The 27283-nt window shown below is 37.1% G+C and overlaps 1 protein-coding gene across 3 annotated transcripts in view; it reads right to left on the minus strand.

The window, feature by feature from the left end:
* Positions 1-27283, minus strand: part of TPST1 (tyrosylprotein sulfotransferase 1) — a 116279-nt gene that overhangs the window by 13587 nt on the left and 75409 nt on the right. For all 3 annotated transcript variants that reach the window (XM_027526967.1, XM_027526966.1, XM_027526965.1), the window contains exon 3: positions 14239-14437. In XM_027526967.1, coding sequence (XP_027382768.1) covers positions 14239-14437 — 199 coding nt within the window. The remainder of the gene's footprint in view (positions 1-14238; positions 14438-27283) is intronic.

Here is a 27283-nt window from a genome sequence, read left to right on the forward strand (position 1 = left end):
TCAGCATACTTCTTAAGGAGAGGGACAGATCCTTAATTATCTGTATATCCTGGATGCAGGGATGAATGGACTGTTGGACAAAAAAGAAATGAATGAAGAGATTCCTTCCTAATGGTCTCCATTTTTACAGATGATGGACCGAAAATAGTTTCTGAGGCCAATTTACAGTATAGATTAAGCAGAGAAGCAGAAGAAGCAACTTCATTGGGCCCTCCCTGATTGGAACTTACTGAACCTTGAGGGCTAGATATGACATTATGTTATAGAATACTGTTAACTCATTCTATTCAATTCTACTTTTCTATTCAATTCAATTCTACTTTTCAATTCTATTCAATTCTATTTTTGGAAATAAATGAATTCAAGAATCAACCATGAAAAAGAATGAAATAATGCCACCTGCAGCAACATGGATGGACCGAGAGATTGTCACACTGAGTGAAATAAGTCAGAGAAAGAGAAATATCGTATGATACCATGTATAAGCAGAATAGAAAAAGAAATGTTACAAATGAACTTGCTTACAAAACAGAAATAGACTCACAGACTTATAGAATGAATTTAAGTTTATGGGAGGAGGGATAATTAGGGAGTTTGGGATTGACATGTACACACTGCTATATTTAAAATTAACCTTCTGTAATATTGCACAGGGAACTCTGTTCATTATTAGGTAACAGCCTAAACCACTGGACCACCAGGAAGTCCCAGGAATTTCTATTCTTAAAAAGACAGCCTTAACGGAGAGAAAAGGCAAAGCAGGTAAGTGTGAGAATATATGTGAGATACATAAAAACATCACACATCAAAATACGAAGAGAGGTGGGTCATAGAGGATCCTGCTGTGATGTATGTCAGAGAGTGTTTTGCCTATGTTCTCCTCTAGGAGTTTTATAGTTTCTGGTCTTACGTTGAGATCTTTAATCCATTTTGAGTTTATTTTTGTATATGGTGTTAGAAAGTGTTCTAGTTTCATTCTTTTACAAGTGGTTGACCAGATTTCCCAGCACCACTTGTTAAAGAGATTGTCTTTAATCCATTGTATATTCTTGCCTCCTTTGTCAAAGATAAGGTGTCCATATGTGCGTGGATTTATCTCTGGGCTTTCTATTTTGTTCCATTGATCTATATTTCTGTCTTTGTGCCAGTACCATACTGTCTTGATAACTGTGGCTTTGTAGTAGAGCCTGAAGTCAGGTAGGTTGATTCCTCCAGTTCCATTTTTCTTTCTCAAGATCGCTTTGGCTATTCGAGGTTTTTTGTATTTCCATACAAATTGTGAAATTATTTGTTCTAGCTCTGTGAAGAATACTGTTGGTAGCTTGATAGGGATTGCATTGAATCTATAAATTGCTTTGGGTAGTATACTCATTTTCACTATATTGATTCTTCCAATCCATGAACATGGTATATTTCTCCATCTATTAGTGTCCTCTTTGATTTCTTTCACCAGTGTTTTATAGTTTTCTATATATAGGTCTTTAGTTTCTTTAGGTAGATATATTCCTAAGTATTTTATTCTTTTCGTTGCAATGGTGAATGGAATTGTTTCCTTAATTTCTCTTTCTGTTTTCTCATTATTAGTGTATAGGAATGCAAGGGATTTCTGTGTGTTGATTTTATATCCTGCAACTTTACTATAATCATTGATTAGTTCTAGTAATTTTCTGGTGGAGTCTTTAGGGTTTTCTATGTAGAGGATCATGTCATCTGCAAATAGTGAGAGTTTTACTTCTTCTTTTCCAATTTGGATTCCTTTTATTTCTTTTTCTGCTCTGACTGCTGTGGCCAAAACTTCCAAAACTATGTTGAATAGTAATGGTGAAAGTGGGCACCCTTGTCTTGTTCCTGACTTTAGAGGAAATGCTTTCAATTTTTCAAATTGAAATGCTTTCCCATTTTTCAAATGGGACCTAATTAAACTTAAAAGCTTCTGCACATCAAAGGAAACTATTAGCAAGGTGAAAAGACAGCCTTCAGAATGGGAGAAAATAATAGCAAATGAAGCAACCGACAAACAACTAATCTCAAAAATATACAAGCAACTCCTACAGCTCAACTCCAGAAAAATAAATGACCCAATCAAAAAATGGGCCAAAGATCTAAATAGACATTTCTCCAAAGAAGACATACAGATGGCTAACAAACACATGAAGAGATGCTCAACATCACTCATTATCAGAGAAATGCAAATCAAAACCACTATGAGGTACCATTTCACACCAGTCAGAATGGCTGCAATCCAAAAGTCTACAAATAATAAATGCTGGAGAGGGTGTGGAGAAAAGGGAACCCTCTTACACTGTTGGTGGGAATGCAAACTAGTACAGCCACTATGGAGAACAGTGTGGAGATTCCTTAAAAAACTGGAAATAGAACTGCCTTATGATCCAGCAATCCCACTGCTGGGCATACACACTGAGGAAACCAGAAGGGAAAGAGACACGTGTACCCCAATGTTCATCGCAGCACTGTTTATAATAGCCAGGACATGGAAGCAACCTAGATGTCCATCAGCAGATGAATGGATAAGAAAGCTGTGGTACATATACACAATGGAGTATTACTCAGCCATTAAAAAGAATACATTTGAATCAGTTCTAATGAGGTGGATGAAACTGGAGCCTATTATACAGAGTGAAGTAAGCCAGAAGGAAAAACACCAATACAGTATACTAACGCATATATATGGAATTTAGAAAGATGGTAACGATAACCCTGTATATGCGACAGCAAAAGAGACACTGACGTATAGAACAGTCTTATGGACTCTGTGGGAGAGGGAGAGGGTGGGAAGATTTGGGAGAATGGCATTGAAACATGTAAAATATCATGTATGAAACGAGATGCCAGTCCAGGTTCAATGCACGATACTGGATGCTTGGGGCTGGTGCACTGGGACGACCCAGAGGGATGGTGTGCGGAGGGAGGAGGGAGGGGGGTTCAGGATGGGGAACACATGTATACCCGTGGTGGATTCATTTTGATGTTTGGCAGAACTAATACAATTATGTAAAGTTTGAGAATAGAATAAAATTAATTTAAAAAAAAAATAAATAAAAAACGAAGTTTAAGAAAAAAAAAAAAAGTATCAGGGAACCAAGGATGAACACGGAAATGGCAAAAAAAATAAAAAAATAAAATAAAAAATACGAAGAGAATTTCTAAAAATCATTAAGGAAAAAGCAAATGATTTCGTAGAAAATTGGGTAAGAGACTTGAAAAAGCATTTCATAACATAGTTCAGTGGCAAATAGCATGAAACAGGGTTTGCTCTCTTTAGTTATTAAGGAATACTCATTTTAACCATAATAAAACATCACTACGCTCCTATAAGAAAGACTAAAATTTTAAAAGATTGACTCTAACATTGACGATGTAGAACAACTGAAATTCTCATATACCTGCTAGTGAGAGAATATAGTCACTTAGTATTATCTCCTAAATTTGCACATTCAAATGCCCTCTGACCCATACATTCATTCATTCTGTGATGGAAAAGATTAACTTAGCAGGGTTATTTTGCTCAAATGTTGCACATTCCCAAGAAAGGCCTATTTTCAGGACTGCTCTTTGCTGGCTCCAGGGATCTGAGCCTAGAGTGTTCTGTCTATAGGAATACATGTCTGAGGCCTTGGGCTGGCCTGTCCCAGTTTGAGCAGCTAGTTTATGTTAGTAATTTATTTATGGTGAACATCTGTTTTTTCTCTGGGGCGGGGCGGGGGGGGGGCGTCTACATGCCTACATGACCAATCCCCAATAAAAACCCTGGATTCAGAAGCTCTGGTGAGCTCCCTGGTTGGGAACAATTCACATGTGCTGTCACACATATTGCCGGGTGAATGAAGCAAACCCTATGTGACTCCACTGTGAGGGACATTTGAAAGACAGCACCTGGTTTCCTCCAGAGTTTTTACCCCATGTGCCTTTTCCCTTTGTAGGTTTTACTTTCCATCTTTTTGCTATAATCAGCTACACTTGGAAGCATAAGAATTTTAAGACTACTGTCTTGGAAAATCCTAATGTAACTCTCAGGCATATTCTTAAGAAAAATGCATACTCATGTATGCACTTTTGTTAAGACATGTACCAGGATACTGTATGTACAAGGATACTGTATATCAACATTAAAAGACATGTACAAGGATATTGTATATCAACATTAAAACATCCCTACAACTATAAACAACTCAAATGTCCAAATAGTTGTGCAACTATAGTATCACATTTAAAAACAAAAATGAATTACTGTGAAATGCAACAACATGAAACTCACGAATGTTAAACGACAGAAACCAGACACAAAAGAATACTGTCAATACCCTGCAGCTAAAGACTACCAGGAATATAGCTGTAGTTGAACATGTTGAATTCATTACTCCTTTAAGCAAGGGAACACACACACCATGGAAATGTGGGATGTCTCAGGAAAAGAGCATCAGGAAGGACTCTCATGATTTTGGTTAGGTGATTTGGGGAAAAGTCCAAGGAAACAGGGTTTTTCTCTGGACTGGGGGCTGCCAGCAAGCAGTGATTATTCTCTAAATGGGTATCTTAATAAATCTTATCTAAAAGAAAGGAACAATAGAAGTGAGAATAAAGCTGTTTTTGGTTAAGAAGCAAGATGTGGGTATTTGGTATTTCATTGTTACTACAAAGTGGTCTTGTCTTTTCTCAGTTCATCGTGGTTAAAGAGGACTCCTGTCTTGTGTTGGGGTTCTGTGAGATCATTGGTACCCAGGTGAAGACCATCATATTTTAGTGGTGAGCACAAAAAGTCAGTTTCTAATCAACCATGGGCTAGAGGTTGTGTCAGATCAGTTCTATGGTGTCTGAGATTGCTTTTTTCCTTTCTTCAAAATAAACTGTATGATTTCATTTATATGAAATTTAAAAGCAAGCAAAATTAAATCCATGATGGCAGAATTTAGGATAGAAGTTATCCGTGGAAAGAAGGAAAGAGGAGGAAGAAATAATTTGGAGGCGCAGGCACAGGGCTTCTGAGTACTCCTACTGTCTCCTTGAAGAGCAGCAGCATCTCTGGGTTGAAAAGTGGTGGAAAAATAGAAAGGAACTGGCAGTAGTCTGCACAGTCTTCATTCAGTGATAAAACACGGTCAATAGGCTTTCCGTACAAGATGAGGTCTTTGTATGCCCGCGTGTCTGTCAAATCACTATTTAGGAGAACGTGTCACTCAGTCGTAAAGAATCCACCTGAGATGGAGAAGACGCAACACAAGCCGCATTTTCAATCCCAAATCCCCTGGAGAAGGAAATGGCAACCTACTTCAGTATTCTTGCCTGGGAAATCCCACAAACAGAGGAGCCTGGCGGGCTACAGACCATGGCGTCGCAAAGAGTTGGACATGACAGTGATAAAACAGCAGCAGTCACTTGTTGAAATGCAAAATGTATTAAGTGAAAAATATATAAAGAATTCACATGAAGCCCACTGATACTTATTCAAGATTTCAAGTCCCAAAAATGAACATTTGAAAAAAGCAATGTTGAATGTCTATCAGTGTCACTACATTGATTCAACAACAACAGGAAATAATACAGGCACACCTTGGAGATACTGTGAGTTTGGTTCTAGACAACTACAATGAAGCAAATATTGCAACAAAGCTAGTCACACAGATTTTTTTGGTGTCCCAGTGCCTATAAAAGTTATGTTGACACTATCCAGTGAATCATAATCATTTTGCTGGTAGAGGGTCTTGCCTCAATGCTAATGACTGCTGACCATCAGGGTGGTGGCGGCTGTAGGTTAGGGTGGCTATGGCAATTTTTAAGAATAAGACAACAATGAAGTCTGCTGCACTGACTCTTCCTTTCATGAACGATTTGTCTGCAGCATACAATACTGTTTGATAGCACTTTACCCACAGAGTAGAACTTCTTTCAAAACTGGAATCAATCCTCTCAAATTCTACTGCTGCTTTATCTACTAAATTTATATGATATTCTAAATCCTTTGTTTTCATTTCAACAATCTTCATAGCATCTTCACCAGTAGTAGATTCTATCTCAAGAAACCACTTTTCTTGCTCATCCAGAAGAAGCACCTCCTCATGAATTAAAGTTTTATCATGAGGTTACCGCAATTCAGTCACATCCTCAGGTTCTATTTCTAATTCTAGTTCTCTTGCTGTTTCCACCACATCTGCAGTTACTTCTTCCACTGAAGTCTTGAACCCCTTCAAGTCATCTATGACAGCTGGAATCAACTTCTTCTAAACTCCTGTTAATGTTGATATTTTGATCTCTTCCCATGAATCATGAATGTTCTTAACAACATCTAGAATGGTGAATCCTTTCTAGGAGGTTTTTAATTTCCTTAGCTCAGCTCCATCAGAGGAACTGCTTTCTATCTAAGATACAGTATTATAAAGATATTTCTTAAATAAGACTTGAAAGTCAAAATTATTCCTTGACCCATGGGCTTCAGAATGAATGCTGTGTTAGCAGGCATGGAAAAAAAAAAAATCTCATTGTTCATTCCCATCAGATCTCTTGGGTGACCAAGTACATTGTCAGTGAGAAGTAATATTTGGAAAGGAATATTTTGGGCTTCCCTTGTAGCTCAGCTGGTAAAGAATCCACCTGCAATGTGGGAGACCTGGGCTGTTTGCTTTCTTAACATTTGTGTGTTCACTGGAGGAGCACTTTTAATTTCCTTCAAGAGCTTTCCCTTTGCATTCACAACTTGGCTAACTGAAGGTGCAAGAAGTCTGGCTTTTAGTCTGTCTCAGCTTTCTACATGCTCTCTTCACCAAGCTTAATCATCTCCAACTCTGATGTAAGGTAAGAGGTATATAACTTTTTCTTTCACTTAACACTTAGAGGCCATTGTAGGGTTATAAATTGGCCTAATTTCAATATTGCTATGTCTCAGGAAATAGTGAGGCCCAAGGAGAGGGAGAGAGATGGGGGAATCACCAATCAGTAAAGCAATCAGGACACGCAGAACATTTGTCAATTAAGTTCACGGTTAACCTTGATTTAATTTCTAATTGATACTTAAAGGACACTACATTCAACACATGCAAAATACACATTCTTATCACGTGCACATTGTACATTCCCTGAGATAGAACAGATGCAGGACTATAAAACAATTATCAACACAAATTTTGATATGTTGTATCTTCTTTGTCATTCAGTTTAAAATATTTTCTAATATCTCTTATGATTTTTTTTTCTTTGGCTCATTAATTATTCAGAAGTGTGTTAATTTCCAGATTGTTTGGGCTATGACTTCAAATGTTGCCTACAAGAACTTCATATTAGGACACAATACTTTTGGTCAAAGAAATATTCTTCTTCCTCTGTCTAAGGTTTATTTTTGCTAATAACAATCATTTTATTGAACACCTACTAACTCTCAAGTGCTCAAGATACAAGTGTATATGTGGTCCATGCCTATAAAAAATCCTTAGTATAAAAGAAGTAGTAAATAATATAAATGATACTATAACTGCAAGAGCAAAGGCAGGCACGAAGAATAGCAGAAGAATCTGTGGCACATAAGAGGCGTCATGTGAGCTGAGTCTTAAAGGACAAAGTTGTAAAATGAAGAAGAGAAGCAAGTTAATCAAGGCAAGAAGAGCAAGTGCAAAGGTACAGGGTTGTTATAAAAATGTGCCAAGAGAATGAAAGGCAGGTAGTGTGGTGTGACTAGAAGGATAAAGAGAGATGAGGTTGAAAAGTAAGACTGAATGCAGCAGACGAAGAATCTTAATGCTGTTTTAAGGAGTTCCATTATGGTTATGAAACAGAAGATCTCATTGAAACGACAAGAAAATATTGGATAAACTTTTCTTTAAAGCCATCAAAGAGCAGTGGATGCAAAGAAGCAATGAAGTCTAGATGACTTCCAGAGAAGGATGAGTTCTTCAAAGGTGAGCGAAGAGTCTCTTTCTATCTTGAATCAATTGCCTAATCTGCATATAGGTAGGCAGAAAAGCAGGCCTACCAGAGGTGAAAGATTTTGCTGATAAGACAAAAAGAAGCTGAACTTTAAGTGGCAGTGTGAACTGGTATGATGAATTCAATCTAGAAGAGGCCCAGATGTAAAAATAAATCTCTTGGTCTAATGACTATAACCCAAGGGACTTCTGCTGAGTAAGCAGCAGAGGAAGCAGAGAAAGGAGAGAGATCTCCCAAACTTGTGTGGTCCTTAGATTCTAGGGCCCTGCTGCAGCTGCAATCCAGAGGTGAAACAAATTAATTTAAGCTTCAACCCACTCCCTGCCAGCTGCTATTTTTAAAAAGCCAAAGAAATCAGCCTTTCATCCTCAGAACACAGGAAACTGCGGGTTGGGCTAAAGGTCAAATCTCCATAATTTCATTTAAATCTAGAAGTAAATGGACTAAAACTGCTGCTCAGATCCAGCTCAGTCTGACTCAATGAAATATGAATGATCAGCCAAATACCCCAGCTGCCTGAGAGAGGAAAGAATATGCCCCATCTGGGAAAAATAAAGGAAAAATATTATCTAGGTTACTTCTTTTATAAAAAAGGTCCAGTATGAAACAAACTCTAAAACATGCAAAGAAGTAAATAAGCATAATTCATAATTAAGAAAAAGAGCCAAAAGAAAGACCCATGTATAAGAACTTTAAAATAATTATAAAAATGTTAAAAGAATTCAGAGGAGAAGATGAACAGAATGAGTAAAGAGATGGAGGATTCCAGCAAAGAAACAGAAATTCTAGTTCTGAAAAATAAATTATCTGAAATGAAGTTGTTGGATGGGATTAATAGCAGGTTGGACACAGAAGAAGAAAGGATCAATGAATTCAAACGTAAGTTAATTAAAAGCAAATTAAACCTGAAGCGAGAGACGGCAAAAAGAGGATCAGTGAATCTGGCACTTTTTAGTCAAACTGGCAAAAACTGAAGAGAAAAATCTTATAGCAGTCAAAAACAAAAAACAGGGCTTCCCTGATGGCCCAGCGGTAAAGAATCTGCCTGCCAATGCAAGAGATGTGGATTCAGTCCCTGGGTTGGAAACATCCCCTGTAGAAGCAAATGGTGACCCACTCCAGTATTCTTGCCTGGGAAATCCATGGACAGAGGAGCCTGGCAGGCTACAGTCTATACCATCAAAAAGAGTTGGACACAGCTTAGCAACTAAACAACAACAAATTCTATCAAGTGAGCAATGTGTCAGAGAAGTACAGAACTGCTGAACTTTAGTACTCAAAACCAAAAAACAAACAAACAAAAAAAGCTATCACATTCATAAGAATTTTAGTTGACTTCCCATAAAAACAATGACAAGCAATAAAATAACATATTCTGGGTGCTGAAAGTAAAACAAACAAGCAAACAAACCTAAAAAACCTGTCAATCTAGAACTCTACACCAAGCAAAATATTCTCATATAATGAAGGAGAAATAATGACATTTTCAACATGGTTGCATAAAAACAATGAAATGGCTACGCTTACATGAGATGAAGGAGATTTCCAGAGAGAAACATCAGAGATGATGAGACACACTTCATAATGAGAGCTAACTACTTACAAATATATAAAAAGGTATGCTCCTAATGATACAGATTCAAAACACATGAAGCAAAATTGATAGAAATAAAAGAACAAATTCACATCTTTATCCAAAACTGATAAAATTAGACCCCCCAAAAGCAATAAGAATTAGAAGATCTGAGCAACACTGTGAAACAATATGACCTAATCAATATTTATAGAATTCTGCAACAATTGCAGAATATACATCCTCTCAAGTGACATGTGAGAACATATGCTGGCCATAAAGCAATTTTCAATATATTTCAAAGGACTGAAACCACACTAGTGCATTCTCTAATTGTAATGGAATTAACTTAGAAACCAACAATAAAAAGTGCATCAAAAACTTTCCAAAGATTTGGCTGAAAAGTACCATTCTGAGAAGTCTGGGCTTTATCCTATAGTACTGGTGGAGCTATTCAAGGTGTACACAAGGGAATAGTATGTTCAGATACATTCAGATTTGAACTTTTAAAAAAAGTAACTGTCATTGAGTATGTTTTTAAATGTAGAAGAATGAATACACTCACATACACAAAGGAGAATAAACCATAATTCATGTGAAAAATGAAGAGAAACTGAAATAAATAAGGTAGCTAAAATAGGAGCTGAGTCAAGATAATTTCAAATATATAATCAAGGGGGCTTGGTGATTAATTAATTACATGTCATCTGCAAAGCTAGGTAATCCTAACTACCTTTGATCACTAGACAAACAGAAATGCTATGATGGAGACAGGAAAAACACAGAGAAGTTTTTGAAAACACAGGTGTGCGGTACAGGCTCTCCCGTTAATGCAAGAACATTGATTCCAACAGCTGTAGCTTCTCTTTTTTTCAGTGTGTCCTTTTAAAAAAATTTTATTTTAATTAGAGGATAATTACAATATCGTGATGGTATTTGCCATACATTAATATGAACTGGCCACAGGTATACATGTGCCCCTTCCATCTGAAGCCCCCACCCACTTCCTTCCCTACCCTATCCCTCCAGGATGTCACTGAGCACCAGCTTTGGGTGCCCTTACTGTTTGGTTTAGGAATATAAACCAACTCCCTCTCCCACCTAACTAATATTCAAGTTCCTTTTTGTTTGCTCTGTGGGTTCTGTACACTGATACGTGCTTTTCTATTTGACTATTTGTTCTTCCTTAGTACTATCTAATCTGGTCTTCAACTGGATATTCCATTCACACTTGGATTTGCTTTTCAGCTCCCTCTTCAGGTTTAGTAACCAGGTCTGTTACTGCTGTTTGGGGCTTGACCCATGTGTCCTGAGGACTCTGCTCCCTGGCTCATAGACAGTGCAAATATAGATAAACACAGCCTAATCTCGCCCCTAGTCTATATTCGTGCTCAGTTTAGAGAATAATCTGTTGAGCTTCTATCAGGGAACAGGTATGGACAATAAATTCATTTTGGACATTGAGTTTGAAGTCCTTGTGAACAACCAGGTGGAGAGATACAGAAAGCTGAAAAAAAAAATGAGCTTGGGGCTCAAGAAAGAGACCCTAGGAGATACAGATTTATGATAATCAGCAAATAGATTGTAATCAAAGTTACACGAGTGAATGAGCTTTTCAAGGAGACTATAAAACAGAAGTTCTTAATCTGATGGGCTTTAGAGGCATCTATGAATCCATTAAAATTACAGAATAAAATTCTCTCTATATATATGTTGTCTTATTTCTCAGACAGGGACCCATAGTTTTATCAGATCTCAAGGTCTATAAATCTAAAAAGATTAAAAACCCACAGGCAAGGAGATTGCTAGAATGTAATCTGGGGAGGGAGACTGCTGGAATGTAACCTAGAGGGCGCTATTTACTGAAATGTGCTACAATTTGGGGATTAGAGACCTCGGTGATGGGAAAGGACATGGAATATGTTAGCATTTCATTTCCAGTTTACCATCTGAGTCAGAGAAGCCATGAAGCACATGATTTTCTACTCAAAATTGAGCAACATGTCTCCAAAATACACTGACTCAGACATCAATACTTCAAGACTATACAAAGTTGCATGAAAAACAACAATTTTAGGCCTAGAACTTTGAATTCTATATTCCCAGTCAAAACGTGAATTTTCCCCCTACTCCCATCCCATAAATAAAAGGCATAATCTCCCCAGCCATCTTCTTTCTCTGGAGTCAATCTCATGTCACAGCTGACAAGCGAAGAACAATTTTTAAGCATTACCTTATGAAACTTCACGATCATCAATGCTCGATATATTAGTATCTGAGCTTTTACAGAAAAAAGCCTTGAAAATATATAGCTTTGGAAAATTCCGGGAAACAAGGATGTCAGCTTGTATGCTTTATCACAAAAAGCTCAAAAATGCAACTTTGGTTCATACTTTATCTTTTTATTCCCAAAATTACTTGTTAACTTTAGAGATAGATGGGGTTGGGGAGGGAGGTTTTTTCCAGTGTATACTTTGAAACTCTTCAAAAGCCACAAATGTGTATGAAACAAACTCTCTAGTCACAAGGATTCAAACCACAGCATTCTTCCCTACTTAACCACTTAAGCAAGCCAAGAACAGTCTAACCAGCCAACTCACATGTAGGAAAACTATAATGTCTACTGCTTGGGAAACCTCTAAATATCATTTATACATGTACCTTGGTTTATAAAAACCATTTTAGTATGTACAAAAGCAAAAGCTATGAATTACCAATTACCAAGAGATTAAAAAGGACTATGATAATGGATGCTGGACTGTGTACTGTCTTTAGCAGAACATAATTGACAAAACTTTAACACACATAAAACTTTTTTTAAACTTAGGAAATAGTTTCATAAAAGAATATATGTATGTAGGTAATAATTGGAAATGTTTGATTACATTAATGAAACTTATTAAAATTAGCAAAAATCTAAAATAAAATCACCTATATTATGCTGATAGTTCAAAAGATTAAAAAAACTTTATCAACATATATCATGTACCTTAAAATTTTAGATACTCTGACATAGTTTAATTCCACTTTCATTATTCTAACCTTTAAAAAGAGAACCCATTAAAATACAGTATGTGCAAAGATGTTCATTGTAGCACTGTTTGCCGAAGAGAAAATTATAAACAACAAAAGAAAAACAGTGAAATGAATATATAACATATACTAGGGAAACCTCATTCATTCATTCACTTTTCATTCATTCATTCACTTATTACTGTGTTTCAAAAGGATTTAAAGTGGTTCATATAATGTTATTTATACAACCATGAAAAATTATGTTAAAAAACATGTGCACAATGAGAAAATGCTCATGAATATTAAGTGGAAAGGGTGGGATATAAGATTTTGTGTGTGCAAAAGTAAGATTAAAAGTTATGCAATCTTACCTTTGTTTAACATGTACAGAAGAAAGGAAAATTCATCAAAATACTAACAATGGTATTTGTCTGGGTGGTAACATTATAGGTGAATTTTTTCCTATCTTTTTAATTTTATAAGTTTTATAAGCCGAGCTTATAATTTTATAATAATCCTTATATATATGAAAAATATTAAAAGGATAAAGATAATTTTAAAACTAAAAAATCTGCCTCCTTATATGATGGTTTATAAGAAAACAGCTCATTCCAAATAGCCACTAATGACTTGAAAAAAGAAAACAAAAGTAATATCTAAGAGTAAAAAATCCACATGGAAATCAGCCTCATGAAATATAAGTTAGTCAATTAAAAGTATCAAAAGAAAGACAGAATAAAGAGATAATATAAGATTGTGGGGAGGGGAGAACACTGCATAAAAAGAGAATACCAGAAAAAGAAATTTTAATCTTGAAAATCAAATAGCCTATCAGTGACTTATGCTAACATGTTTGTCTTATTTAAACTGTAGTTTCAAAAAAGACTAAATCTAGAGATTGAAAGTAGAATTGTGGTTGCCAGGGGCTGGAAGAAGGGGGAATGTATAATGAGTATGTTGTTTCAAATTTGAAAGATGAAAAAAGTCTTTGAGATGGATGGTGGTGACAGCCATACAACAATGCAAATGTACTGAATTGTATACTTATAAATTGTTAAAATGGTAAATTTTGTTATTTGAATTTTACCACAATAAAAAAAAAAAGAATACATTAAGATCTGATTTGAGATAGATTATTCAGGTAAGGTATATATTCAGATTTTTTGAGTTTTGAGCTTTTCTCAAATAAGATTATAGAGATGTGAGCATAACTTATTAAAAGATATAGTTGTAGTCATACTTTACTAGCAACTTTCTCTAGGTCAGAGGGTAGTTTATTGTACCTATTTATAATTCTTCTTCTCATGGAGTCAATGCTTAGTTTTCAAATACCAAGAAATCATGCCTCATCTAACCAAAGTAAAGCAGCCATTAGATTCAGAGTAAAAAGAAACTAGAAGTGAGGTCACTAACAATTCTGGTGTTTAGACTAGTTTATGATAATCAGCTAATAGGATAAATCTCTTCAACAGTAAGCACTATTCTTAGAAAAATGGGAAAAAAGAGATTGAAGAATTGTCCCCACAGTCCCTGGAAAGAGCCATAGTTATCCTATAATGCAGTGGAAGATTTCTGACGATGAAGCATTTTACAAATAGGATTTTCCTAATTTAAAATAATTTTCTGATCATAAAAAAAGCAAGAAATAAAACAAAAAACTTTCCCGGACCCAAATTCCATACCCAGTTTTCTCAATTCACTTGGAAGTTCTCACTTACCCTTCTGGTGTTTTCAAGGATTTTGGGATCAGGTTTTCCATAGTTAGGTGGATTGGCATATGGGTCATATCCAAGTTTGGCAAGCATGGGTGCAATCACTGCCATGTCTTGTAAAACATCTGGAGGTATCTTCCCAACCCATTTTGATAGAGCTCCCACATTGACTGGCTTGATGACTTGGTCTGTAGATCTCTCCACTCTGAAAACAATATAATCTGAGTAAATATGTATTTAGAATATCAAAAACAGTATTGGAAATTATTTTTGATGACTTTAAAAATTACAAGTCTCTGGATTATAAAGCTATTGAAAAGGGGCACATTTTTCAGGCTTAACATTATTTACTAGACTTTTTTTTTAATGTTCTCAATTTCACAGCAATTATTGGCAGTCTCAGATTTCTAGAAATAGGAAAAAGGGTTAGCTGAAAACATGTGCACAAAATGTATTACTGACACTTTGATTACAACATTCAGAAAAAAAAAAAACATAAGATGCTCAGAAAAACAGCTGATCAACTTAGTTGAAATATATCAAAAAAACACAGGTAAATAAGACGGCTTGATGAAAGATGACCAAAGGGACAGAAAGATGTACACATTATGTGAAAAAGTAAATACAGCAAAATGTTAATTGTAGCTAGTGGATATAATTCTTTCAGTTTTTTGTATGTTTGAAATTCTTCATAATAAAATATTAGGGGGAAAATAGTCGACCACTATCCACTAACAATGCAAAAGATTCCTATGTCTTATTTTTTTGTTGATTTCCTAAAGAACTCTGTTTTTTAAGGAAGAAAAGTGCTTTTATGACTTTTGCTATTACAAAATAAATGTGTTCTAAATCTTGACCTAGATATTTACTTTAAGCCTATAGTGATACTATGTTTGATCAAAAACTCATAACATTAGCGCAAAATATAATACAAAAAGACATCTGTATTTAAATTGGATCTGAACTAGCAGATTTAGGCCTAATGACTATCAAAAAAAAGTGGCAAAAAAATGCCTAAAAGAGTTTTATATTAATATCATAATACATTAGAAGTCATTCAAACACAGTATTCTGATAAAAGGTTAAAAAAAAAACCTTTTCCTTTTTCAATCTCTCACTGAAGATAAACATTATCTAATAAAGAATCCCTCAAAGGGGCTACACTCCTTCAAAAATACACAAGAGAAAATAAAATGATTCTTCCCTGGGATTCTGTGAGGCCACTAAACCCAGGTTTCCTCCCTGTCTTGATGGCCACCTTCTTTTTTCTCTCTCAAAAATTTCTCCAGGACTCCAATGCTCTCTTCACTCTATGCATTTTCCCTGTATGGCTTCATCTCTATGATTTTTTCTTGATATTTTTTTACCTGAGTGAAGAACATCCTAGTATGTCTAGGACAGGTCCAATTTAAATCAAGTGCCCCCAGCTTAATGATGAACAGCACATCACACTCATACCCATGAACGTCCAAGTTTGTATGACACATTATACGGTCACCCTACCCATATACCCTGCACACACCCAAAAACTAAGGTGGTCCAAAACTGAACCCCTCATCTTTTGTTCAAAATCTACTTCTCTTCATATACATCTTATCCTGATAAATGGCACCACCACCTGTCTACAAAGCAAACCCAGAGATCTCAGATGGGACAGGCAGAAAGCAAGATCACTCCCAAATTATTCAAGTGCTGGAGGCTCTATCTTTGAGTAGGAAAATCTCTCCCACTGGTCTTACTGCCACTAACCTTAGTTCATGTCACCATCATTTCTCACCCAGATTACTACAAAAGTCTCCTAATTTCCCTGCATTTAAGTAGCTGGCTTCCCTGTCCAACTATCTTATCCTTCCACTAGAATATAAGGAGGGCAATGTTTTATTAAAAAGGGCTTCCTGGGTGGGTCAGTGGTAAATAATCTGCCTGCCAAAGAAGAGAAGTAGGAGACGTGGGTTGGATCCCTGGGTAGGGAAAGTCCCATGGAGAAGGAATTAGCAACCCACTCCAACCCAGTCTGGATAATCCCATGGACAAAGAAACCTGGTGGGCTACAGTCCATTGGGTCACAGAGCTGGACACAACTGAGTGACAATGAACACACATGCATGCAACGGTGTAAATACTCCCACTATGTCATCAACCACAGAGCTGAGAAGAGATGCACAAAAAAGGTTTCTCTATGCTGGGAAAGAATTGAAGGCAGGAGGAGAAGGGGACAACAGAGGACGATATGGTTGGATGGCATCACCAACTCAATGGACATGAATTTGAGCAAGCTCCAGGACAGAGAAGCCGGGCGTACTGCAGTCCATGGGGTCGCAAAGAGGCAGACATGACTCAGCAATTGAACAACAAACAGCTGAGGCAATCCAGCTCCAACAGACCACTGGATATATAGGGCCACAGTCTCTTATCCAAAATCCTGAAATCCAAAAAGTTTCCAAAACTAAACATTTTCCTGTAACTCATATGGGAGCAAAACCTGAACTGATAAGAACCTATTTATAGTCTTTATTCTTCTTGGAGTAAACAATCAGTCTTTGATGCAGAAATATGTACTTGATTACAGAGTGCTGACCTAGAATGCACAGAGGATGTTATGTGTTACGTACATCAAATGACCTTTCTAGCATCCAAAAATTTCTGAATTCTAAAACACATCTGTGTTAACCAATGAAGTCGTACATAGATATGGTCTTATATGTCATGATTGGGAAGTTGATTTTATCTTGAAAATGATGGGGAATGATATAAGGGTTTTTATTACCGAACTGACAAGACCAGATTTTATTACAGAACCGACAAGACCAGATCATCCTTATCTGCATTCAATATTGATAACTACGGGAAGAGTAGATTGAAGGAAGAGGTAACTGCAGTCAGAAAAACCAGTGAAGATGTTCAACTATATACTGAAAGAACTGAGAAATGATTAAAGCTTCAACTACTGTAAATGGCATAGAGACGGAAAGAAAAGAATCTGCACAGATTTTTTTAAACTGATAAGACTGTGGCCAATTAGATATGGGGAGGAGAGAAAGGAGTCTAGATGAATTCATTTTTGACTTGAAGGACTGAATATACAATGTTATCATTCACTAATAGAGAGATCAATAGACAACATAGAGGGAAAGCTTAAGTATTATTGCTTAGTTTCATTTCAGATGTAGGGAACAAAAGAGAAGAGATAAATTTTTTTAGTAGTCAGGAAGTTTCCAAAAGTCTAAAGGAAAACTAGAGCTGACTAAAAGACTGAAATGTAGTATGTATTCAGTAAAAAAACAGCTATTATTATTTTTGTATCCAGATTGTAGCACTGATTCAGAAGAAAAGTGAAAGTCATTATTTATTATGATTGCATAAATGATTTACAGATAAAGTTCAACCATCTCCTGTCTGACAGACAGAATTCTAAAATGAAAAGGCTTTTTGTTATGTAACCACTGAGTCACAAGCTCCATTGGTAATGAATGCAGTTGTGAGAGAGTCAGTTCCTAGGCAGGTTGATAGGGAGTCTAGGGGTCCCCAAGGAGAGAGGGGTCTGGAATTCTCAAGGAGGAAGAAAGGACAAACTTTTTTCTTTTTCCACATTCCTTAGGATTATATAACAATAATGTATCCTGCCTAAGGACAGTCTTTGGATTCAACCTTCTGTTATCTTAAAATGTTAATTATGGGAGTAGACCTGGTCTTTACAAGGATGTATCTTGCCTGAGGACAGTGTTATCTTAAAATGTAAATTATGGGAGTAGGTCTGATGAGGTCTTTACAACCTCCAGACATTCTTTGGATTCATTGGAGAGTATATAACTTCATTGTTAACACTAGCAAGCGGGTACTCTTTCTACCCCCTTCTGATGCCTATGTCAGAAGCTTTCTCTATCTCCTTTATACTTTAATAAAACTTTATTACACAAAAGCTCTGAGCGATCAAGCCTCGTCTCTGGCCCCGGATTGAATTCTTCTCCTCCGGGGGCCAAGAATCCCGGTGTATTCGTGTGACTCAACAACAACCTTTCAGTTGCTATGGACTTCTTAAGGGGAAGAACTTGGGAAGGCCTACTGCATAGTGATCAGGTGCTTCTCTTTAAAGGAGCAGTAATGGCATTTTATGTTGTTGAGCATAAAATCCAAATTAAATATTTTTTGAGCCCATTATGTGTCAAGTGTTAGATATTAAGGATGCAAACATGAGGTTATGGCCCTCCTCTCAAGAAGCTCAGGGTCCCTTAAGAGAGATAAACATATACATGATTAATATGCAGCATGATAAATGTGATGTCAGAGGTTAGAAATCATATTAGGGGACTGTACATAACAGAACTAGGCCATTCTTCTCCTGGAATGGGACATGAGTCAGCATAAATTACCAACAGCTAGGGCAAATGTCAGCAATCTATGGGTCACAGCCCAAATCCAGTCCTACTGCCCATTTTTATCTGTCCTTCAAGCTAAGAAGGGCTTTATACTTTAAATGCTTTTTTAAAAAATCAAAAGAGTATTTTATAAAATGTGAAAATCATATGGAATTCAGATTTCTAAAGTTTTACTAGAACACAGCCACACTCATTTGTTCACATACTGTCCATGGCTGCTTCTGTGCCATAACGGCAGAGCTGAGTAGCTGAGGTAAAGCCCTGTGGCTGGACCTCCCTGTGGTCACCTAGTGGTTCAGAATCTGCCTGCCAATACAAGGAACACGGGTTTGATCCCTGGTCCAAGATGATTCTACATGCTGCGAGACAACAACTGCTGCTAATAGTGTGCCATGCACAAGTACTGAGTCAGCACTCTGCAGCAAGAGAAGCACCATAGGGAAAAGCTTGCACACCACAACTACAGAGTAGCCCCGGCTTGTCTCATCTCAACTAGAGAAAGCCTGTGCGTGGTAATGAGGACCCAGCGCAGCCAAACATTAAAAAAAAAAAAAGAAAAAAAAAAGACTATACGATTCCCCAGACTTAAAATATTTATTATCCAGCCCTTTGCAGAAAAAATTCATCAACCCCAATCTAAGACTGTACCTTAACGGCACGGAGGGTCTGTGGCGCGTGGTGGTCTCATGACAGCCTTCCTCAAGAAGGACCACATCAACTTTCACACACTTGAGAGCCTGGTACATTAGAGAGCGACACATAAGGAGAGCTAAGGATGTATTTGGAGCAGCTTTTGGGTGGAGAGGGAGACGAAGGAGGAAAGAAACATACTGTTTACTTTGTACTTATCAGATTCAAGAAAGACATTTGTTGTGTGATGAATAGGATAGGGGAAAATAAAATAGAAAATAAATTGAAAAACAAGAGACAGAGTGATCCCAATCCTCCAGGAGGTCACTGCTGGTTGGGGAGCCACACAAACTTCCCACTCTTAAACTCAGAGAATTGCTTTGTAGTTCCAAATCATCCCTTTTGGCTCATTTTTTTTCTCTCTTTCCATGGTTTCTAGGTATTTAGTCGGCCTTTTTTTCTAAGAGGCAGCAAGATGTAATGGTAAGAATGAGGACCTGGAAGTTGGGCCTGAGACACAGTTTGTAACACTGCTCAGAAGTGTTACTTCTGAGCGAACATAGAAGCGAACTATGACCCAAATCTGGCCTGCTTCTTGTTTTACAAATCAAAGTGCTATTGGGACAAAGCCACATCCACTTGTTTCTATACTATCTATGGCTGCTTTTGTGCTGACATCAAAGCTGAACAGTTACGAGAGACATTATATGGCCTATAAAGTCAAAAATGTCCGATCCTTTACAGAAAAAGTTTGTCATTCTCTGTTCAAAAGGATACAGTTAGGACTTCCTTGGTGGTCCAGTGATTAAGAATCTGCCTGCCAATGTCGGGGACTGGGGTTCAATCCCAGGTTTGGGAAGATTCCAACTAAGCCCGTGTGCTACCACTACTGAAGCCCGTGTGTCTAGACCCTGTGCTCTGTAACAAGAGAAGCCACAGCAAGGAGAAGCCCACACACCGCAACTAGAGAGTAGCCCCTGCTTGCTGCAACTAGAGAAAGCCTGCGCACAGCAATGACAGACCCAGAGCAGCCAAGCATAAATAAATAAAAACATAAATAAATATTTGTAAAAAGAAAACAGTTATTTGAGAGCTATGAACTTCCTCCAAAGAATCGAATTTTCTTCTCCAGACAACAATCTGCAGGCAGGATGGAGTTCACCCAATATCCTTTACTCCTTCAGTCCTTCCAGAAGTTAACTAACACTTAGGCCTGAAGAGTACCTGAGTATAAACTAGTTCTCACTCCCATACCCTCTAGTCTCACAGGGGCCATAAAACAGAGCCTGACAGATATATATTTCAACACCCACATCCCAGGCACAGCACTGCAAGGCAAGGCAAGGTATCTGTGACTCTGGGCAAGGCAAGATATCTATGAATCATATATATTTCAACACCCACATCCCAGGCACAGCACTGCAAGGCAAGGCAAGATATCTGTGAATCTGCAGGTGAGGAGCTTGAAGCAGGAGTCTTAACTGTCCAGGCTCCCCTACTCTGCAGCATTCACAGTGGAAGGCATTCTTCCTCGGGGAATGGAGACAGTGCCAAAGTTTTGAATGACTGAGATGAACATTATTCTCCAAGACACTCATTTTAAAAGCATGGAGCTTCCACGCATCTTAGTTAAACCCTACAGCTAGGCGGGCTGCCAAACCACAGGTCTGAATTATGATATGCAGCAACTACTACAGGAAACCAAATCCTCTGGACTAAAGCATCAGGGCTGGAATGGATATGCAAAACAGAATGGGTAAAAGGGTAACATAATCCACACAGCTAGACTTAATACAGTAAAAAGATGAAACACCATTAAAAGTCATGTTTTCAAAGTCTATTTCACTCTTAGAAAGTGTTCAGGTTATATCTTGTGAAAGTGGATTTTTAAATGTGTACGCAACAGAAATTCAATAGCCCTCCCCATCTCAGTTAAAAGCAGCTCGATTCTTCTGGCTGTGCAGGATAACACAAAGTAAAAGTGGAACTGTCTTTTGACTGCTCTCTTTCTCTCATACTCCACATCCACTTCATCAGAAAAGCTTGTCAACTATCCTTTAAAATGTATCAAATATGATCACTTCTCATTAATGTCACTGCTACTCCTGATTCAAGCCAACACTGTCTCTTGCCTGGATTTCTATCATATTCTTCTAAGTCTCCCTGCTTCTTCCTTTATGTCTCTGTGGTCTATTCTCATTACACAAGCAGACAGAGCCTTTAAAAATATAAGGTAGATTTTGTCACTCTTCTACTCAAAATCCTGCAAACGCCACCCATTCCCCCACCGCCAATGTCAAGTATTCCGAATCCACATCCTGCAAATGAGAGGGAATCTGAGAAACCACAGAATATTGTTTCATCTTGCCAAATATTCCCTAAAAACAAGAAACCAGATAGCAAAACCAAAACCCCATAACCAACATTTAAAACAAAAGTAGGTAACAAAGTAGCCCCACAAACCCCCAAATGCAAGTGTGGAAACAGCCAGCACAGCCGCAATACCTGCATAGAAGCAATGTTTCTGTGGGAGGAAAGAGAGGGAAGCAACATGGCATATGAAAGATAGCCGTACTCTGAAAACCAGAACAGACCAGTCTGAAACACTAAAGTGGAAGGGTTTCACCCAAACCAAAAGATCAGAGTAAGAGGCCCTCGTAAGTTGAGAAAGGGATCAGTAGGCTGGGAAAAATGAATTCTTAAAACCAACCAGCCAAAGGTCCTATCCAAGACGGGGCATCACAATGAAGGGCAACTTCTGGAGAAGAATTAGAATAGGGAGAGAGACAAAGGACTGAGCAAGTTCAGATACCTTTGACAGAGGGGTACAGAGCCAGGAATCTCAGTAAAGCAAGCCATTTAATACTGTACCAAAAAATGAGAAGAGAGTGATCTGTGCAATTGATAAAGATATCCTGAACCATTACTCCTTCTAAAAGTTTAAGAAAATTATTTTTATGTACAAATGAACAACAAGAAAATACAAGACCAAATCTCAAGGTTTTTTTTATTATAAGGAAAAAAGGAAATAACATCCCTATGGATAAGGAAAAGCAGTCAGAAAGACATGGCCACAAAATATTAAAACTGTAACTTACTATTTTATTTTTTAAAAAAGATTTACTTGGTTGTGCCAGGTCTTAGATGTAGCATGTGGGATCTAGTTCCCTGACCAGGGATTGAAGCCTGGTCCCCATGCAATGGGAGTGTGGTGTCTTAGCCACTGGACCACCAGGGAAGTCTGTAACTTACTAAGTTTTTTCTTAGTGTAAACATGACTTTTTTTGCATTTTTTAAAACTTTTTATTTTGTACTGGATTATAGCTGATTAACAATGTTGTAACAGTTTCAGGTGGACAGCAAAGGGACTCAGCCATTTATGTGTGTGTGTGTGTGTGTATACACACCTCATAACTTATTATTTTTAAACAGCTAAAAGACATTTAAAAACGATATAAGATAGGAAAGAACAATATAAATCATAAGTATAAAAACTCAGAAATGAAGTGACAGAACTCGGGAAAATCAGAAATGAAAAAAGATTATTTCATAAATGAAGACTAATCTTGAAAGAAAAAGAAATAAAATAGATACTCTTAAAAGATATTAAAAGTGAAATAGAATAATGCTTTCAAAAGACTTAAATGTTTTCCAATTTTAAATTAATTTAAAAAACTGGAAATAGAAGAAATACTAAAAAATAAAAAATTAATGAAGAGAAAAAATTCAAGACAAAGTGATCAAATTATGAAGGTCAAATAAAGAACAAAACGGAACTCAGCATAATAATAGGAAGTAGAAAATGAAAGTTCAGAAATACTAAAAAACAAAATTCAAAGAAGACACTCTTTAAAAAAATTTAACTACATGATTGACAATGTACATGGTCTATCTGAGAATATCTGCTTTTTAATGATGAGTATCAAGACATGTTCCAGTAAAATTAAAGGTACAAATAAAGAAGAAGAATCAAAATTAGATTATCAGACTTTTCAACATCAACACTTGTTACCAGAAGAAAATGGAGCAATCTATTTAACATTTACATAGAAGAAAATTACGCCAAGAATTTTATATCCAGCAAAACTGACTTTCAGGTATAAAGGGCACAGAGAAACTGTTATCAAAATTAAGGACTCAGGGAATGTTGTTTCCATGGACACCTTCTGAAGAATCTACTAGAGCATAAGTTGGCAAACCAAACTTTCTCTGTAAAAGACTAGACAGCAAATGTTTTGTGACTTTCAAGCCACATTCTCTGTTGTACATCCTCCTTTAAAAAAAATTTACAACCTTTTAAAACTTAGTAAATATCATTACTGGGGATTCCCAAGTGGCACAGTGGTAAAGAATTCACCTACGAAGGTTCAATCCCTGAGTCGGGAAGATCCCCCCGAGTAGGAAATGGCAATGGGTTTCCATATTCTTGCCTGGAAAAGTCCATGGACAGAAGGAGTTTGTCAGGCTAGAGTCCATGGGGCCACAAAGAGTTAGACACGACTGAGTGACTGAACATGAACACAAAATACCATTATTAGCTCACAGGTCATTCAAAAACAGGTAGCAAGCCAGTTTGCCAATTTCTGTACTATAAAATGATTGGGGAACTAAGTTCCTACATGTCACACAGTGTGACCAAAAAGATAAAAATAAAAAATAAGATGCTAAGAATGTACATTAAACAATCTGTTTTGGAAAAAAAAGAATAAGAATCAAGTATTTACCATGCTTTTTTCCTATGTGAACTGTAACCCTGGAAAACCAAATAAAAGATACAAGAAGGTATCTTGTTATAAAATTTTTCCAATTAAAAAACAGAAATCTGAATTGGAATACAAAAATTTTGCAAGATCCAAAAAACTGATGAATCCAGGCACTGAAGACCAATGGTTGCTAAAATTACAAAAAGAAAGAAAAGTACACATAATGATGGCCTTGCCAAATCAGATTTCTACAGATCTTGAGCCTTTGGATTCAACTGCCAATTTGCACAAAGTACAGAATCAGAAGAATATGTTGGGGCTTTCCTGGTAGCTCAGCACTAAAGAATCTGCCTGCCAATACTGAAGACACAGGTTCTATTCCTGGCCCAGGAAGATCCCACATGCCGTGGAGCAACTAAGTCTGTGCACCCCCACTATTGAGCCCTCGTGCAGAGCCTGTGCTCTGCAATGAGAAGCCAGCACAGTGAGCAGCCCACGCATTGCAATGAGAGAAAAGCCTGAGCATTAGCGAAGACCCAGCACAGCCAAAAATAAATAAATAAAATGATAAACCACAGTACCATAAAAAAAAGAATATATTGAACAATCAGCAGTTTGACTGAAAAAATTTTGCAATAATCAAAATTCAGATTATTAACTTTACAGGCTAAATGACTCAAGCTCTTAAAAAAATAAAATGTATGGTAAAGAATGTTTTTGGCATGCCACACCACTTGTAGGTTCTTAGTTCCCTGACCAGGGACTGAACCCGGGCTACCGCAGTGAAAGCACAGAGTCCTAACCACTGAACAACCAGAGAACTCCCTGGAAACCTTTAGATTAAAAGAAACTTAAAAGACACATTAAATTACTTTTAATGAGTGAGACTATAATATATAGACATGTATATTTACATACATATATATATATACATCTCTATAATATATAGAGATGTATATATATAGTTCCTAAAACTATAAAGGAACATAAGAAGGTGATTTCTATAAAAGTGCCAGAGTAGTGGATAGTCTGGTGGGGAAAGAGAAGATTTGAGTTAGGGTACATGGAAAGGTTTCTGGACTAACTAACAGTCCAATTTCATGATATTGGTGATAGTTAGAAGGGTGTCTGCCTTATTAAAATTATTAAACTAACTTTAAAAAGTATTTATCATTTATTTGGCTGCATGAGGTCTTAGTTGTGGCATGTGGGAACTAGTTCCCTGACCAGGGATATAATCCCAGCTCCCTGCATTGGGAGCATGGAGTCCTAGCTACAGGACCACCAGGAAAGTCTCCCTTAAACTAACTTTTAAATAGTTCTTATGATGGTCTGCAAGGCCCTACATAAAATAAGCTGACTTTTACATACTGCCGTATCTATCCTGTTTCAGCCCCATTGACCTTTTTGCAATTGCTTGCCTAGGCCACACATCTCCTCACTGGCATCTTTGCAGAGGCTGTTTCCTCTGCCTGGAACACTCCCCAGATATCCACTTAGCTAAGTACCTCACCTTCTTCAAGACTTTCCTCAGATCTCACCTTCTCAATGAGGCATACCCTGACCACTCTATTTAACTACTAATACAACCCGCCCCTCAAAATCTCCTAGGTCATGGTCCCCTTCATTCTTCTGATCTTTTTTCCGCGTTCATAACCTAATATACTTTTTTTTTTTTTTTTTAATGTAGTATAGAGTTTTGGTGCCTCCTCTCATGAAGGCAGGAATTTTTGTGTTTCGTTCACTTGCTCTTGCTTTCCCACAGGGCTCTGCTCAAATTGTCACCTTACTGATAAAGACTTCCTTCTATTCCTACACCCCAGGTCTTGGCAACTACCTATTTTCTGCTTTCTCTCTTTAGCATTTATTGTGCTCTGTTTAGTTGCTCAGTCATGTTTGACTCTGCGACCCCATGGACTGCAGCCTGCCAGATTCCTCTGTGCATGGGGATTCTCCAGGCCAGAATACTGGAGGGGGTTGCCATGCCCTCCTCCAGGGGATCTTCCCAACTCAGGGATCAAATCCAGGTTTACTGCATGGCAGGCGGATTCTTTCCCATCTGAGCCACCGGGGAAGCCCTGAGCACTTATTACCTGACAAAAGAGACATTTAACTTGTCTATTTTTTTTATGGGTAACTCCCAAATGCTAATGTAAGTTCCATGAAAAAAAGGATTTGTTATTTTGTTTTGTTAACTGCTATAACCCCAGCATGTAGAACTTTGGTAGCACTAGTGGTAAAGAACCCGTCTGCCAACGCAGGAGACATAAGAGACATGGGTTTGATCCCTGGCTCAGGAAGATCCTCTGGAGAAGGGATAGCAACCCACTCCAGTATTCTTACCTGGAGAATCCCATAGACAGAGAAGCCTGGTGGGCTTCAGTCCATAAGGTAGCACAGAGTCGGACATGACTGAAGCAACTTAGCATGCAAATACAATGCCAGCTTGTAAAACATTACCTGGCACATGATAGGTGCTCAGTAAAAACATTTAGGTGAAATTCAAGTAGATTTTTCTATTCTTTAAGTTTTTTTAATGAATGACAACTGAATTTTGCCAAGAGCTTTTTCAGCATTGAATGATATGATCATTTGGTTTTCTCTTTATTGATATAGTGATTTAATAGATTTTCTGATAGGAACCATTCTTTCATTTTTGAAATGAAAACTATTTGATGATAATTGCTTATCAGTCTTGATACACTGCTGAGTTTTGTTTACTAATATTTATGATTTTGGCATCAATGTGTATAAGATAATTGGTGTCAGGTTTTCTTCTCTGTAACTTCTGTTGGGTTCTGTCATTAAATCATGGTTTCATAAAATGAACTGGGAGTTTTCCAATTTTTTCTCTATGACCTAACTTAATTTAAACAGGCTTGGGTTCATCTGTTTTTTAAAAGTTAGAAATAATTCAGTTCTTGATCATTCACAACGTTTTTAATGGTATCTCTTAGTCACATTTTCAAGCTCTTTGTAGCTAATCAACCTATTTAAGTTCTCCATCTATCCTGAAAAATCAGCTATTGTCTCTAGGCTTTCAATTTATTACAAAAGTCCTTCCATGTAGCATTCTCACACATTCTTTTCTTTTATATCTGTGATTATATCTCCTTTCTCATCCTTTATGTGATATATATTTACTCTCTTAGACTTTTATCAATACTGCAAAGGGTTTACCTTTTAATCGATCATCTCAAATACCGAATTTGGTTTTTATTCTTTCTACTATTTCTCCTTTATTAATTTCAGCTCTTAGCTACATTGACTTTAGGATCCAATACCATTAATCCTTCGTGAAAGATATGCCACTGTCCTAAGTTCCCATATAATTTGGGTCTA

Source organism: Bos indicus x Bos taurus, chromosome 25, assembly GCF_003369695.1.
Source record: "Bos indicus x Bos taurus breed Angus x Brahman F1 hybrid chromosome 25, Bos_hybrid_MaternalHap_v2.0, whole genome shotgun sequence".
NCBI classification, from domain to species: domain Eukaryota; kingdom Metazoa; phylum Chordata; class Mammalia; order Artiodactyla; family Bovidae; genus Bos; species Bos indicus x Bos taurus.